The sequence below is a fragment of the Macrobrachium rosenbergii genome, chromosome 18 (genome assembly GCF_040412425.1).
Source record: "Macrobrachium rosenbergii isolate ZJJX-2024 chromosome 18, ASM4041242v1, whole genome shotgun sequence".
Taxonomy (NCBI): Eukaryota; Metazoa; Arthropoda; class Malacostraca; order Decapoda; family Palaemonidae; genus Macrobrachium; species Macrobrachium rosenbergii.
The window spans coordinates 31398673-31414233 of NC_089758.1; the positions used below are offsets into that span (position 1 = coordinate 31398673).

Below are 15561 nucleotides of genomic sequence, written 5' to 3' on the forward strand. Positions count from 1 at the left end.
ACAGTTTCTTTTGCTTCGTCACAATGATTCGTTCGTAATCTTCTTCCTTTTGAAATTAAGCATCCATATCTTGATTTACTTAACTGATAATTTTGACTTTTGTGATAAACTATCGAACCCAGATTACTACACTCCAATGACCAATGAGAACTAGGCCGAAGTATATATGAGAGAATTCAAGAGAATTCGGTTACATGCTATTTGCAAATGATGTGTTTATTAAGTTTTCTTCTTCTTCTTCTTTTGCATGAGTGAGAAAAAGGCTTGCAATTGATAGAGAGTCAAGCGCAGAACGATTGAGGTTTTACGTGAAAGATACCACTAAATATTTGCATAAACAGAATGTGTTAACAAGACAGTACTCTGAAGTTAAGGCGAAATTTCAAAGTCTACGTCTTAAAAAAAAACACACACACACACACACACACGTACGCATGCATGCACACGTACATATTCCCTCATCTGTCACCAGTTGTCGTTAGTGGCTATCAGCAGCATTCCGGTGGCTGGTAGCTGACGCCCTTGGGGTTGACAACTGTCAGTCTAGGTCTGACAGTGGACGGTGTGAACGTCAGACTGGTGAGTGAGTGAGTGTGTGTATGGACGGGTTCGACGACGGCAAGGCTGAGCGCTGTTACACAAAAGCAAACATTATTTTTCCTTTTTTGAAAGAGTGATGGTAACAATTAACATTACGCTTTGCTAATGCTCTATAGTTTTTCGCTCGATGATCATATTCTGAATAATTCGTGAACATTTTGGGCGGATCATGGACCATCTGTGGACCCCAACAACTCGTATTAAAAAGTTATCTGATTATAACTTTTGAATGTGGGTCGTATTATCAGTCCTATGATGGGGAATCAACACTTGAATTCTGTAACTATCGAAATCAATTTCACACTCTAGTGAGTTGCCCAGTTCGTTTTGTAATATCAACACTATTTTCGTTATTGTTGTTGTGTATAGAAATTAATATTTGTTATTGGCGGTCTTCTTCTTCTCATATGTTAACGTTAACGAAGCCCCTTCACCGGGAGGCTGTAATAGAACACAGTTACGAGGATTTGGGTTCGCCGTGTTCTTTGTATGTCCTCGAGGCTTTTAGGTCTGTTCGGTTGTTCCAACATTATAATTTTCTCGTTGGCTGATGTACTTGATAAAATCCCTTTAGTTAGATGTTAAATTTCTTTTAGTTAGTTGTTGAAATTCTTTTATTTAGTTGTTCAAATTCCGTCAGCTCAGAAGAACATCTACTTTGCACCTCGAATTATTTTCTTGTGTGCCCTGTCCCTTCATATTATGCCTGAGAGCTACTGTAAAAATGATTATATATATATATATATATATATATATATATATATATATATATATATATATATATATATATATATATATATATATATATATATATATATTCTTCTAACTTTTCCAGGAGTTAACCGATCGAGGACATTTTCGTGGGGAACAATGGCGCCATCTTTGCTGGCGAGGTTAGGAACCTTCTTTTACGTCGTTCATCCGAACTCGACGACCTTTCGGACTGCAGAAGAAGTCCCAAATTATACGAATGAGGTGAGTAACCCAGTGTGGCTTTTTTTTCGTAAGGCTGGAAAAGCCTATTTTTAGACGTATACTTACCTATTTTTTAGACCTATCTCCTAGACCTATTTTCACGCGTTTCCAAGTTACAATATGTTGTCATCACAAAGAAATAAATCGTAATAAAATATCCACGGCTTTCTTGACAGTTAATTTGTTCATTGTTATAAAGACTAAGTTCATTATTCATTAAATAAATGTCTTCCTTAACAACAGCCGTGCAGATAAAAGTATCATTCAGTTATGTCATCCACTGAAAGATAGCAGTGCTTTCGTAAGCCGAGTGATAATCTAAGTTCATTTGTAGATGTTCAGAGGTTACTATACTTTGTTCGTGTGTGTGTGTGTGTGTTTTTTTTAACCTTTTCATTAGCTTTTTCTCGCCATTTCTTAACCCCAGTACTTCTAAAGGGTATAACAGCAATATTTAAGCTGAGAATTTTTTTTTTAAGATTGATAAACGACAAAATATAGGAATATTTCAAATGGCCAAAAAAAAAAAAAAAAAAAACTGCTAAATTTGACTTAGTTTCCAGAACCTTTCGAACACGAAGATTCTATTATTATTATTATTATTATTATTATTATTATTATTATTATTATTATTATTATTATTCATTCTGCAGGCAGTTCCTCTCTTTATCGCCTTCCTCATCCTGGAATGGATCGTCCTGAGAGCGAAAAACAAGAAGAAGAATATGAGAACTAATGATGTGCTGACTTCAGTGGGACATGGCATTGTTTACGAAGTCATCGGGTAATAGATAAGATTCCAGTTTGTATTCGTGGCTGTAGAATGTGATAATATATCGCCAATTAGCATTTTATTCTGGGACATAGGCCTAGAGCGATTCACAGACCTACATGATGTGAGCCGAGTGCTTGTGTGCTCTACTGGGCCGCGGCGTCCTCAGTGAGAGAGAAAGAGAGAGAGACTGAGTGTAATGCTTTTTATTAGATAATGATATCTTCTACGCTGCAAACACAGAGTTCAAACTCGCTTGCGTCTGTGTGTGTGTGGAATTGGAGCACACGTGTATTAACAATGACGCATTTCTCTCTCTCTCTCTCTCTCTCCGTGAACTCATGTTGATCTCACGTGGCAAGGGATGCCATATTCCTCATGCAGGCGAGACGGTTCTAATCTCAGTTCAGACCGTGATCATAATTTTTGTGGTGAATAATGAAAGGCAAGGGCAGTATTTTACCGCTGAGAGAGAGAGAGAGAGAGAGAGAGAGAGAGAGAGAGAGAGAGAGAGAGAGAGAGAGAGAGAGAGAGAGAGAAACTGCCGTGTTTACAAGAAGCATGATTAAGATATCCATCCAACATTGGTCTAAACATAACGGTTTTATTCTGAACTTCTGCGCGAATTCTCTCTCTCTCTCGCACACACACTCACACTGTACGATGTATACAGTATAACTACTGTACACAGTAATCATGCATAAGCACGTGACGTCATACATATTACATTCAGGGATATGCGCCTATGATGTATATGCCCCTAATTTTTTAAAAGAAGTCTTCTTGTGCGCTCTCTGCTATGCTGCACAAAAGCCGTCTCACGCTGTTGAAATGACACTCTCGTGCCTTTGTGATGTGAAATGGCCAGTGAATGGAGTAATAAAAGAGAACAGCGGACGGAGTGGAGTGACTTTACAAGAGAAGAGAGAGAGAGAGAGATCATTGTGGTACTAGGCCACATTTTTTTCTTAAGGACTTTACAGGGGGGTAGGGAGAGAGAGAGAGAGAGAAAGTTGGTTCTTGTTATATACCAGATTGTTTGTGATAATTTTTACTTAAGGACTTTACAGGAGAGAGAGCTGGTACGCGCTTAACCCCGATTTTATTTGTGATTTTTTTTTCCATGGGGACATTACACACACACACACACACACACAGAGAGAGAGAGAGAGAGAGAGAGAGAGAGAGAGAGAAGTTCGTTCTTGTTTAACACCGTTTTTTTCTTGGGGACTTGGCAGAGAGAGAGAGAGAGAGAGAGAGAGAGAGAGAGAGAGAGAGAGAGAGAGAGAGAGAGAGAGAGAGGAAATTGTTTTATTGCTAAACACCGGATTTTTAAAATATTTTTTTTTATTAGGGACTTTACAGAGAGAGAAAGAGAGAGGGCTAAAAAAGCATACTTATTTTTCTTAATTTTTTTACAGGTTTGTGATTAGAGGCACAACTCTAATAGGCTACGAATGGTTATATAAACATCGCCTCATTGACCTGGATTGGGATTCTCCTGCTGTCTGGTGGCTGGCTGCTCTGGGCATTGACTTTGGGTACTATTGGTTTCACAGGGCAGCCCACGGTTAGTATTTCGGCTGTGGTTCCTTTCTTTCTTTCTCAGTAGACTATAAGTTCCAAGAAGGTTCCAGAGAGAAAGACAAGTCAATGGGAAAAAGTTTGGTAAACAGTTAAAAGACAGGGAATACAGAATACAACCGATGTATCTGAATTCAGTAGCCATCAGCAAAAAAAAGCAGACCAACTTTCCTCTTTCTTGAACCGTCTGAAGATCAGAAGAACCCATAATTTCAGCTAAATAGAGATGTCTGATGGTAAAGTCACTTTCCTTGCTTCCAGAGGTGAACATCATCTGGGGAGCTCACCAAGTTCACCATTCCTCCGAGGATTACAACTTGTCCACGGCTCTCAGGCAGTCCATCTTCCAGAGGTACTTTTCTTTCGGGTTTTACCATCCGCTGGCCCTTTTGGGCGTTCCCCTGCCTGCTATGTTAGTCCACCAGCAGTTCAATCTGATATACCAGTTCTGGATACACACGGAACTGGTCAAGGACTGCGGCCCTCTGGAGTGGATTCTGAACACCCCATCGCATCACAGAGTACACCATGGTGAGTCTATAACCTCCTCTTCAGTTGTGTTGTGATTCCACCACTGAATATGGTATTGTCTCCCTCTTTCACATCAAAATTCATATTCTTTCAAAAATAATTATTTACCTAAGTAAGAATGTTTTTTTTTCCTTTTTTTTTACAGGGGCCAACAAATGGTGCCTCGACAAAAACTACGCCGGAGTTCTCATCATCTGGGACAGAATCTTTGGTACGTTTGAACCCGAGAGAAAGGACGAGAAGATTGCATACGGACTGGTAACTCAGCCACAGAAATTTAATGTGCTCTATCTTCAGGTAGGTAATATTTTTGTGCATATTACTGGTCCCTGTAGTCGAATTTTAGGCCATTCATTTAGAAATATAAAGATAGATAAAGAATACTGAATTTACAGGCAACTACTCTGTGTCAGTGTCCCGCTGCTAACGTACGGATTTCTTAGATGGGATTAAGTCATGTTTCTCATCTACAAATCGTAAGACAATGAGGGAACTCGATTTTATATTTTAAAGGTTTAGACTTAACTAATAGAGAAGTTAAGAGTCCATTGCATGTGGCCATCACATCATTCTAATGTTTATAAACATCTACAACTTCGCTCGCGAATTCCGTTCTCAAAACTTGTGTTATCTCTCAGGTATTCTACTTCCGAGCCATCTTTGAAAAAGCCCTCAGCATGCCCACTTGGGGTGACACCTTCAGGGCCCTCTGTTACGGCCCTGGTTGGGTTTCTGGTACCCCACGACTAGGGGACCCTTCGACGTTTCCTGACGTGACGGCCCCAAGGCCCAAATATGACCCCCAGCTTCCTCTGTGGCACGAAATTTACGTGGTGGTACACTTCGTCGCCATTTTGATCATGCAGCAAGTTTTCGTGGCTCAGTATGCGGTAAGTGTCCCTTTTTTTTGTTATCTTTTTATATAAGAAACTGGGCAAAACTGAAGATTATTACCGAACACTTCTGGTTCGTTAACTATCAGTTTACTTGCAAAACGGGCGCTGTGTTTAGTACCACCCCCTTTGGGATAAACGTAAACACATAAACAAAAGACTGTCAACATCATGAACACAAACAAAAGGCGTAAACATAAGCAATAGCATGAACAAAAGGCAGTAAATATTATGGTCTTTGTATGTTTACAATAGCATCTTTCCTTTTTATTCCAGACTTTCTCTTGGTACACGGTCCTGATGTTCATCTTCTTCCTCTTGGTCTCCGTGGGAATCATCGGCGCCATGTATGACGGCTGGTGGTGGGCACCTTTGGTGGAAGCGGTCCGGTGTGCTTCGTACGTTGCCTACGCTAAGAATTACCCCGTTACTTCTATTCCAACGCTTGACTCTGCCATCCTGGCGTACTTTGCCATGTCCACTCTGCTCTGGACATCACAGAGCCTGTCGGTGGTACAAGCGACAGCCAAGAGTTCCAAGTTACAGTGAAGTGAAGATAGAGGAATTTCTTTTAAGTGTAACTTTATACTTCAGTGATTCTAAGCAAGCAAAATTGGTTTTGGAGTGAACTGTATTGTCTCATTTTTGTTGTTGTTAGACATTCATATTGGTTATGAAAGCAGCGGCAGTCAAGTTATTTACAAGTGAGAGTGAATGGTTTAAGGCTTTGATACAGCCGTTCTGTAGATATACCAATGGCAAATAATGTAAACGCATTAACAACAGTACTTGTTTTAACATTTCCCTTCAGGATTCAGGTGTCCTGTAATCCTATCTATTTAAACCTAAGCAGTATAAAGAAAGAAAGACGAATATGACTGTACAAAATATATATATAATATGAATATGTTTTGTGTTAAGACACGGTTTTGTCTCTAAACGCTTTGTTCTACCTCCAGAAAGAATAATGACTGAAGACACAGTATTATGTTACTATCAGATAAAGTGAAAGGAAGTCCTTGAATACAAAGACCTCTGGATTGTGTTCGATACGCCGCTGATTCTAGGCAAGATGGAAGGTGGTTGAGCAAATATGTAAGACTCTGAAGGCTTTGTTAGTAGTTAGAAGGAAGACTGTGGACCTACCATAATCCAGGTTTAGATATGGTGGCGTGAGAGTGAGGACAAAACCAGTTGTTGAACTGGTTCCCAGACCAGAGTCCTGTTAGACTTAGGAATAGGAACACCGTACTAGAAGCATTACAACTTACATACTCTCTGGGGGTATGATGGCCTTTCTGGTAATGTTGCAATGCCAGTGTTAGTAACCATAAATCAATCAATCAACCTATATTATCTCTATATTGTAACCTGCATTTCCACATAGCCTAATTCGTAGCCTAAGCTAGCCTGAGTTCTACACTCAGCATTCGATTTGAGCGATATATCTAACAAGTAAAAAATGCCCCGGAGTTTCTTCAACGCAATCGAGTTTTCTGTACAGCCGCTACAGCGTATAATCAAGGCACCCAAAATAGATCTATCTTTCGGTGGTCTTGGTATAATGTTGTATGAGCCGCGGCCCATGAAACTTTAACCACTGCCCGTGGTGGCCTATCGTATATCGTTGCCAGAAGCACGATTATGGCTAACTTTAACCTTAAATAAAAATTACCGAGGCTAGAGGGCTGCAATTTGGTATGTTTGATGATTGGAGGGTGGCTGATCAACATACCAATTTGCAGCCCTCTAGCCTCAGTGGTTTTTAAGACCGTGAGGGCGGACGGACAGACAAAGCCGGCACAATATATTTCTGCATGTAGAATGAGTTTACATTTTGCAATTCGTATAATTTTTATTTGAAGAAAACTTCTAGCAAACCAGATCCAGTTACTGGGATACCTGACATTTATGCGTTTTATATTTTTAACAGTAACAAACATTAGAGCCATTAGAGTGTTTTATTCTCTTTTCTCCTGTGGACTATATAACATATCTCACCTTGGTGGTATGAAGATTATATTTATAACAAATAATGAAATGGTTTCCGGCAAACCAAAGAAAAATTCACATGGAAGCGGTGCTTCTCGCACGTGACCTCAATACTAAGGCGTGTTTGTAGTACCATAACTACATAAGTGCACTGTTGGTATGATGTTTGCAGCACAGTTGATAGTTGCTCATTGTCCGCGTTTGACAGTTATCACGTCATTTCAGGAGATATCAGCTTCAGTACTCATGACACCAAGGAAGGCATTACTGAAGGTTCTTGGCGGCGTCCCACTTCCTGAGACCCCTAGCTGCAACCTCTTCTATTCCTTTTTACTGTACCTCCATCTTACTTTCCTCAATCCTCTCCTAACAATGGTGCAACTGCTTTGAGGTTTTCCTCCTGTTACACCTTTCAAACCTTTTCACTGTCAATTTCCGTTTCAGCGCTGAATGGCCTTATTTGCCCCAGTGCTTGGCATGTATGCCTAAAATCTATCAATCAACCAAGCAAGAGGGATGACCGTAAACAAGTGAACGTTGCGCCGAAGTGTCTTCGGCGCAATCGAATTTTCTGTACAGCGTATAATAAAGGCCACCGAAAATAGATCTCTCTTTCGGTGGTCTCGGTATAATGCTGTAAGAGCCGCGGCCCGTGAAACTTTAACCAAGGCCTGGTTGTGGCTTGGCCTTTATCGTTGCCAAATGCACGATTATGGCTAACTTTAGCCGCAAAAAAAAAAAAAAAAAAAACTGCTGAGGCTAGAGGGCTGCAATTAGATATATTTGATGATTGGAGGGTGGATGATCAACATACCAATTTGCAGTCCTCTAGCCTCAGTAATTTTTAAGATCCGAGGGCGGACAGAAAAAGTGCAGACGGACAGACAAAGCTGGCACAATAGTTTTTCTTTCATAGAAAACTAAGACATAAACAAAATACTGTGAATATCACAAAGATAATGACCCCCAAGAAATATTAGTCCTCGATAACAAGCCTCGAACTTTGTTGGGGGTCGCTATCTAGGAAAGATTTAAGGTGTGATAAGATAATCAAATTTACTTTGTTGTCCCAAGGAACTCTTATTTTTTTTTAATTTCGTGATAAAAAGTTGAGTCTTAAAAAAAAAGAAATTAAGACTAAGAAGCTCTGTTGTCGACGTATCTAAACAACTCTTGAATGTTGAGTTTTTTTTTTAATTTTTGTCCTTTACTTCTACAATGTATAACTGAATCACGAAAATATGGACCGTGATGAATAGATAAATAAAGACAAAATCCACGAAGGAAAGAGAAACGACTTCAAGTCCTTCTTTACTTAGCAGACTTGGTAAAAAAAGACTAGAATTCTCTTTCCTTCGTGGATTTGGTCTTTATCTTGTTGCTTTGCATAACCGATAAGACTGATTACTCCAACGAACTAACAGATAATACGGTTATACAATTACAGATACGTAAGCACTGTAAAATCGTTTTAATATCGAGATTCTTATTATTGTTCACGTCATCATGACGCCTCTAAGCAGCGTGGGGTTTCAACTGCCAGCGGTTGGCGGTTTCTGTCAGTGGCGTCGTCTTGCTCAGTCTAAGCTGAACTGCGGACGGATGGTGGTCTTGTAGACTAGACTTATAAGTCTGGGATTTATTTCAGTCTCGTCTGTGGCACGAACACGCACTTGTAAGCTAAGAAATCATTCAGTCTAAGTTGAACAGTGCACGGATGGTAGACTTGTAGACTTATAAGGCTAGGATTTCTTTCAGTCTCGTCTGCGGTACGGACACGCATTTATAAGTTAAGAAATCATTCAGTCTAAGGTGAACGGATGGTAGACTTGTAGACTTATAAGGCTAGGATTTCTTTCAGTCTCGTCTGCGGTACGGACACGCATAGTCTACAGTAGTTGCTTTAATAGCTGGTGAATTAAATTGGGAAAAAAGACATCGTATTTTGTAGTTTAAAATCATATTTGATTCTCTTAGATTCATTTTACGAAAATCGTCTTCCAATTCCGAGTCTTGATCAAGTAATAATGTCTTGCTCAGGGAATATGTAAGACTAATGCCATTTTTAAATGTGTATTTGTGTCGTAAAAATGGCAGTACTGGAAAATTGGATGTTTTCTTTGTCTCGTCTTAATATAAACACTTATTGGTTCCTTGACAGAGTCTAAGGAAATAAGCCATAGAGGGTCAGGGAAAATATATCTGGAATCCAGAAGGCTCTCCCTGGAAACTGGAAGGTGTGACGCTTAGCGCCAAAATTAACCGTTAGGGGAAAAATCGGAGGCAATATGGCGTCGTCTCTGCTAGCCAGACTTGGTACTTTCTTTTACCTGGTTCATCCAAACACGACGAGCTTCGAGAAGGCCGAAGATGTTCCTAATTATCCAAATGAGGTGAGTGTTTGTGGTTCATGATCGTTATCGTTTGTAATACCAGTAATTCTCACATTTAAATCAGTTTACTGTATGTTTAAAGTCTTCCTCTGCAAAGTTCAATACTGAGGTGTAGCTTAGCCTACGTATATCTGCTCCCATACCGACTTAAGAGGCGTGTTGAAAGCTCACTTAATTCCTCATTTGGATATTCAGTGAATTTCGGTATAAATCGTAACTTAATAATATTATAAAACAGAAGCTTTGATAATATATCTATCTTTCTAGTCTGTAAACAAACAAATACAGTTGTATAGACAGATAAAAGCGTAAACTAAGTCTTTATAGTCTGGTATACCTATGGTATACCAGAAAATCAAAAAAAGTTCTTGAGTTTTTATTACTATTATTATAATTATAATAATTATTATTATTCTGCAGGCTGTCCCACTGTTCATCGCCTTCCTCGTCCTGGAGTGGATCATTACCAAACTGAAGAGCAAAGATGACATTAGAACTAACGACATGCTCACCTCTCTCGGAAATGGCGTCATACACCAAGTGACGGGGTGAGTACGACATGACAAAAGTCTGTTTCTCTCAGGACTGCGAAACAACATTTGCGCACAATTTACGCGATGGATGTATGCATATATGAATGTTCTATTCATATATATGTATTTGTGCATAGTAAAGGGACATTTTGGTGGCGGACTTTTGTAACAACAACAGAAGCGCCGTCTGCCCAGTGCCGGCTGACTCATCGATGAAAGGCTACCAGCAGCTTTTGTGAAGCGAAATGGGAAATGAATGGAGCGATATCAAGGAGCAATAGAGGTCTGGGGTGGGTACTTTGTAAAGGAGAGAGAGAGAGAGAGAGAGAGAGAGAGAGAGAGAGAGAGAGATCATAGCTTTTGGTAACATACCTTCGTTTCTTTCCTTCCAGCTTCCTTCCTCATCACAAAGTCTTCCTTCTTCTTTTTTTTTTTTTTTTTTTTTTTTTTTTTTACAAATTTACAAACGTGTCCTACCAGAAACACTCAACTAATGTTAATATTTCCCATTTAATATCAATTTCATTACCAATAATCCTTATTTTCTCTTCAGGGCAGCGATTCGAGGCACGACGTTGATAGGGTATGAGTGGGTATATAATAAGTATCGTCTCATTGACCTCGACTGGAATTCCCCCGTGACCTGGTTTCTGGCAGCCCTGGGGGTCGACCTTGGGTATTATTGGTTCCACAGGGCTTCCCATGGTTAGTTTTAAAAGTATCTACTTATAATTGCTTACTAATAGTGCTGTTATAGTACTGTGGTACTAGTGTTGGGCTTTGCAAATGTAGTACCACAGAATCAAAGGTTAGCCTTTGCTAAGGTAAGCTTAATAATGGTTTTTTTAAATTTTTTTTTCGTAACTTTTCCCTGCTAGCTACAAGATTAAAATTTAAAACGCCCTTCCAGAGGTGAATATCCTGTGGGGGAGCCACCAGACGCATCACTCTTCCGAGTACTACAACCTTTCCACGGCGCTTCGACAGTCGACCTTTTCTCGGTACTTCTCCTTCGGGCTCTATCACCCCCTGGCTCTCCTGGGTGTACCCTTACCCGCCATCTTGGTCCACCAACATTTCAATCTTCTCTACCAGTTTTGGATCCACACGGAAGTGGTCAAGAACTGCGGTCCGCTGGAATGGATTTTTAATACCCCTTCGCATCACAGAGTGCATCATGGTGGGTGGCTCTAGCTGCATTTGTATAGTGTCTAAACCTAAAGTGTGGCTCAATAATTCTTCCTAGGCATTCAGTACTTATGTATAATTTAGTCCTGACACCTTATAAAACTGCATGATGTGTTTTTACAGTATTTACACCCACAAATTCTGTATAAAAACGGTCTGTTGTCTCTACAGGGGCCAACAAATGGTGCCTGGACAAGAACTACGCGGGTGTCCTCATTATCTGGGACAGGATGTTTGGCACTTTCGAACCGGAGAGACCGGACGAAAAGATTGTTTACGGACTGGTGTCTCAACCCCAGTCGCTGAATGCTGTGTGGCTTCAGGTAACTTGTATTCTGTCCACTGTATGGGATGATATTCTTATTTAAACTGCAGGAAGTTATTAGAGTGTCTACTTAATTTAATGAACGTAATATCTATTACTGTTGCAAAATTTCGTAATGAATATTCAGTGGTTGTGTCACGATTTTCTCATAATATTAGCAGCTTCGTCACGTATGCATGAGTTTGGCCAAGTTACATACATACATACATACATACACATATTCAGAGAACAATCCACAATTATGATCATGAATAAAAAGAAAAAGATATTTCGAAATAATACAAGTCAAAAGGGGATTTCAATCTTTTGAGTTGTTTCCAAAGGAAGTTTTTACCCATGAACGTAGCTATTTTTTTTTTTTTACTTATTTCTGGTCACAGTATAGTGATACATACATACATACATACATACATACATACATACATACATACATACATACATACACACAATGCTGAACTTGGGTGCAATTGTGGCGTAGCATACAGCTCCGGCAGGGGCGAGGTACAATGCGCCCAAATAACTCTGAACAATCGGGCGGAGCAATCCATTTCAGTACACAGGAAATTACGCATCGTTTAAGCCGCTGGAGGTGTTTATCTTCTCACACAGCGCTAAATGCATTTTCGATAGATTTATCTACGCCCTGGAAATCGCCCGACCGACGGCCATTACCCTTCCTCTCCCTCTCTCTCTTTGTCCTAGACCTATAGTATAGTATCACAATAATCTCTCTCTCTCTCTCTCTCTCTCTCTCTCTCTCTCTCTCTCTCTCTGTCCTAATCCTACTGTGCGTTTCCTAGAACTAGTGCTTCAATGATCTCTCTCTCTCTCTCTCAGTCCTAGTCCTACTGTGCGTTCCTAGTAGTAGTACCTCAGACCTAGTCCTACTGTGCGTTTCCTAGTACTAGTACCTCAATGATATCTCTCTCTCTCTTGGTCCTGGTTCTGGTGTGTGGCTTAGTGCCACAATGATTTCTCTCTCTCTCTCTCTCAGTCTGAGTCCTAATGTGCATGTCTCAGCACCACAGTAATCTCTCTCCCTCTCTCTCTTTGTTCTAGTCCTACTGTGCGTGTCCCAATACCACAATAATCGCTCTCTCTCTCTCTCTCTCTCTCTCTCTCTCTCTCTCTCTCTCTTAGTCCTAGAGTCTAGACCTACTGTGCGTTTCCAAGTACCACAATGATCTCTCTCTCTCTCTCTCTCATTCCTAGTCCTCCTGTGCGCTTCCTAGTACCACAATGATCCATGTGAAACACGGATTAGAGAAACGATATCGCTGATGGATTACGGTCGTTCATTTCTGGTTAATGTCACTTGGGGGGCGGGGGGAGATGTTAATTCGTTGGCTTTGGTGCTTTGAAATACATATTAGTAGACTTTTATTACTTTATTACATTTTTTCCTTTGGTTTTCTCCATATTTTAAAGGAATCGATTCTGCCGTTTGATTTCCCCTCTAAAACATCAAGGTTCTAAACCTTTTTATTACCACGCCCCCTCTAAGAGTTGGTCCTTCCCTACACGCCCCCCTTGCATCTATGAGTAAAATTCCCTCCCATATTTAAGGGAAAATAAAGAGAGAGAGAGAAGGGGTGTTTTTATTCTTTTGGGAATGAATTAGTGAGATACCTGACACTGCTTCTTAGCGACTCTTGTTAACAGAATAACGAATACAATTAGAGAATTTTTAATTTTTCCCTAGGGCTGGCGCCCCCCTTGGAAATTGCAGAGGCCCCCCAGGTCTAATTAAACTGTTTTAAAGACAGTTTAATTAGACCGAAATGTAATTGATATCTTCTCACAAGGTTAAAAATGATTTGTTATTGTTAAAATACACCACTGATACTCTTTGGGCGCCTCTACTCTCCAGTTACACGTGTCATATACATGTCGCTTACTTATCGTACATACATCACAAACATGTTGAATACAAGTCAACAACGTAGAAGTAGTCCTGACCAGCATTTGCCAAAGATTCACTCACCAAGTCAATGACTTGTATCCAACATGTTTCCTATGTGTGTATGTGTGAGTTGCTGACGTGTGTTTACGACGTGTTTCGCGTATCGTCAACTTGTGTCTGACATTCAAAACCTCTCTCCTGCAGGTATTCTACTTTCGAGCCATCTTCGAGAAAGCTCTCAGCATGCCCAGCTGGGGTGACACCCTTAGGGCCCTCTTTTACGGCCCGGGTTGGGTCCCTGGCGCCCCTCGCTTAGGGGACCCCTCGACGTTTCCGGACGTGAAGGCCCCTAGGCCCAAATACAACGCCCAGCTTCCTCTCTGGCACGAGGTCTACGTGGTGGTGCACTTCGGCGCCATTGTGGTCATGCAGCAAGTTTTCATTTCTAAATTTGCGGTGAGTGGGGCTCGTTATTAGTATTTCATCTTTCTCTATGTGTTATTCACTTGTGTAGTTATGTGTACATAGGTACTTAGAAACCTGGTAATATGTTCACATGTAATTTCTCATTTACGTAGACCTGTTGTGACTGCATAGGTCTAGCGACTATGACTAGTAGGCTTCATGTGTCTAGAGTTTGAACTTTTGGAAAAGGAATCTTTTGATGTATCTAATTGTGGTTTGTGATTATTTGATCTCTCTTTGTGTGTAATCACAGGTGTATTTAAGTGTACACAGTTATTCAGAGAATTGTAGGTATGCTGAAATGTAGTCGCTCTTTTATTTGGGCTGTCCTAACTGCATAGGTCTAGTGCAGTGGTTCTTAACCTTTTTAGTACCACGCCCCCTTCTAAAAGCTGGTCCTTCCCTCCACGCCCCCCTTGCATCTACGAGTACAATTCCCTCCCAGATTTAAAGGAGAATGGAAAAAAAGAAAGAGGGTGTTTTTATCCTTTTGGGAATGAATTAGTGAGATATTTAACACTGCTTCTTAGCTACTAGAGCTTGAATGCGTGGTTGAATGTTAAGAGAATAATGAATATAATTAGATGGTTTTTTTTTTCATTATTCCCTAGAGCTCGCGTCCCTCCTGGAAATTGTTGACGCCCCCAGGTTAAGAACCACTGGTCTAGTGACTAGACTACTATAGTTCATGTGTTTAGAGTCTTACTATTGGAAATAAAATCCTCTGAGATATTTAAATAAAGATATTCATATGTATCTCAAGTCTTGCTTTTGCCGGGGCCGAGGCGTTTTTGCAATAAATGGACTGATCAAGTTCTCGGGGTAGAAGATCAGTGGTTAGATACGGATTTTCTTATTACAAGTCTGGAGGGCTCTCGTCATTCAATTTTCCTTTCGCTATAAATTTCCATTTTTCCACTGTTCCTTCCCCCACCTCCCCCCCATTAACAGAGTGGGCCCAGAGGGTGTTACCATTTCAGGTTTTCAGAAAATACATTTAGGATGAAGTTGCTAAGTCCTATGCCCTTGTGAAGTTCGTAGGCCTATGTGCAAACGTATCCAGCCTCTCCCACTGGAAGTGAACCTTTAGAGGAAAATCGACCTTCATTTGCGCTTCCTCTTTCAGACATTCTCCTGGTACATGGCTCTGGTGTTCCTGGTCTTCATCTTGTTGTCTGTGGGGATCATCGGAGCCATGTACGACGGCTGGTGGTGGGCGCCATTAGTGGAAGCGGCCCGCTGCGCCTGCTACGTAGCCTACGCCAGGAGTTACCCAGTCACTGCGATACCGGTTGTGGACTGTGCTATCCTGGGTTACTTCGCCTTATCCACTCTGCTGTGGGCTTCACAGAGCATGTCTGTGATACAGGCCACAGCCAAAGAGGCCAAGTTGAAGTAATGCGGAAT

At 40.7% G+C, this 15561-nt stretch overlaps 2 protein-coding genes across 6 annotated transcripts in view; both read left to right on the plus strand.

Annotated features, from left to right (window-relative positions):
- The first annotated feature begins 444 nt into the window (after positions 1-444).
- Positions 445-6140, plus strand: LOC136848258 (alkylglycerol monooxygenase-like). Of its 4 annotated transcripts, none has more exons than XM_067120639.1 (8): positions 445-579; positions 1436-1575; positions 2229-2359; positions 3769-3917; positions 4193-4462; positions 4608-4759; positions 5101-5352; positions 5632-6140. In XM_067120639.1, the coding sequence occupies exons 2-8, from the start codon at positions 1471-1473 to the stop codon at positions 5902-5904; spliced, it is 1332 nt and encodes a 443-aa protein (XP_066976740.1). In that variant the 5' UTR covers positions 445-579; positions 1436-1470; the 3' UTR covers positions 5905-6140. The 4 variants fall into 4 exon arrangements, with proteins under 4 accessions (XP_066976740.1, XP_066976742.1, XP_066976741.1 ...); XM_067120641.1 differs by having other exon boundaries at positions 541-908; XM_067120640.1 differs by having other exon boundaries at positions 567-679.
- Positions 6141-8883: 2743 nt separating this feature from the next.
- LOC136848262 (alkylglycerol monooxygenase-like) overlaps positions 8884-15561 on the plus strand; it is a 7104-nt gene continuing 426 nt past the window's right edge. Inside the window, exons 1-8 of one of the 2 annotated variants that reach the window (XM_067120647.1) lie at positions 8884-9022; positions 9509-9740; positions 10161-10288; positions 10827-10978; positions 11184-11453; positions 11633-11784; positions 13894-14145; positions 15281-15561. The exon at positions 15281-15561 is cut by the window's right edge and continues 426 nt beyond it. In XM_067120647.1, coding sequence (XP_066976748.1) covers positions 9636-9740; positions 10161-10288; positions 10827-10978; positions 11184-11453; positions 11633-11784; positions 13894-14145; positions 15281-15553 — 1332 coding nt within the window. In that variant the 5' untranslated portion in view covers positions 8884-9022; positions 9509-9635 and the 3' untranslated portion in view covers positions 15554-15561. Of the gene's footprint in view, positions 9220-9508; positions 9741-10160; positions 10289-10826; positions 10979-11183; positions 11454-11632; positions 11785-13893; positions 14146-15280 lie in introns of both variants that reach the window. The other variant, XM_067120648.1, reaches the window with a different exon arrangement.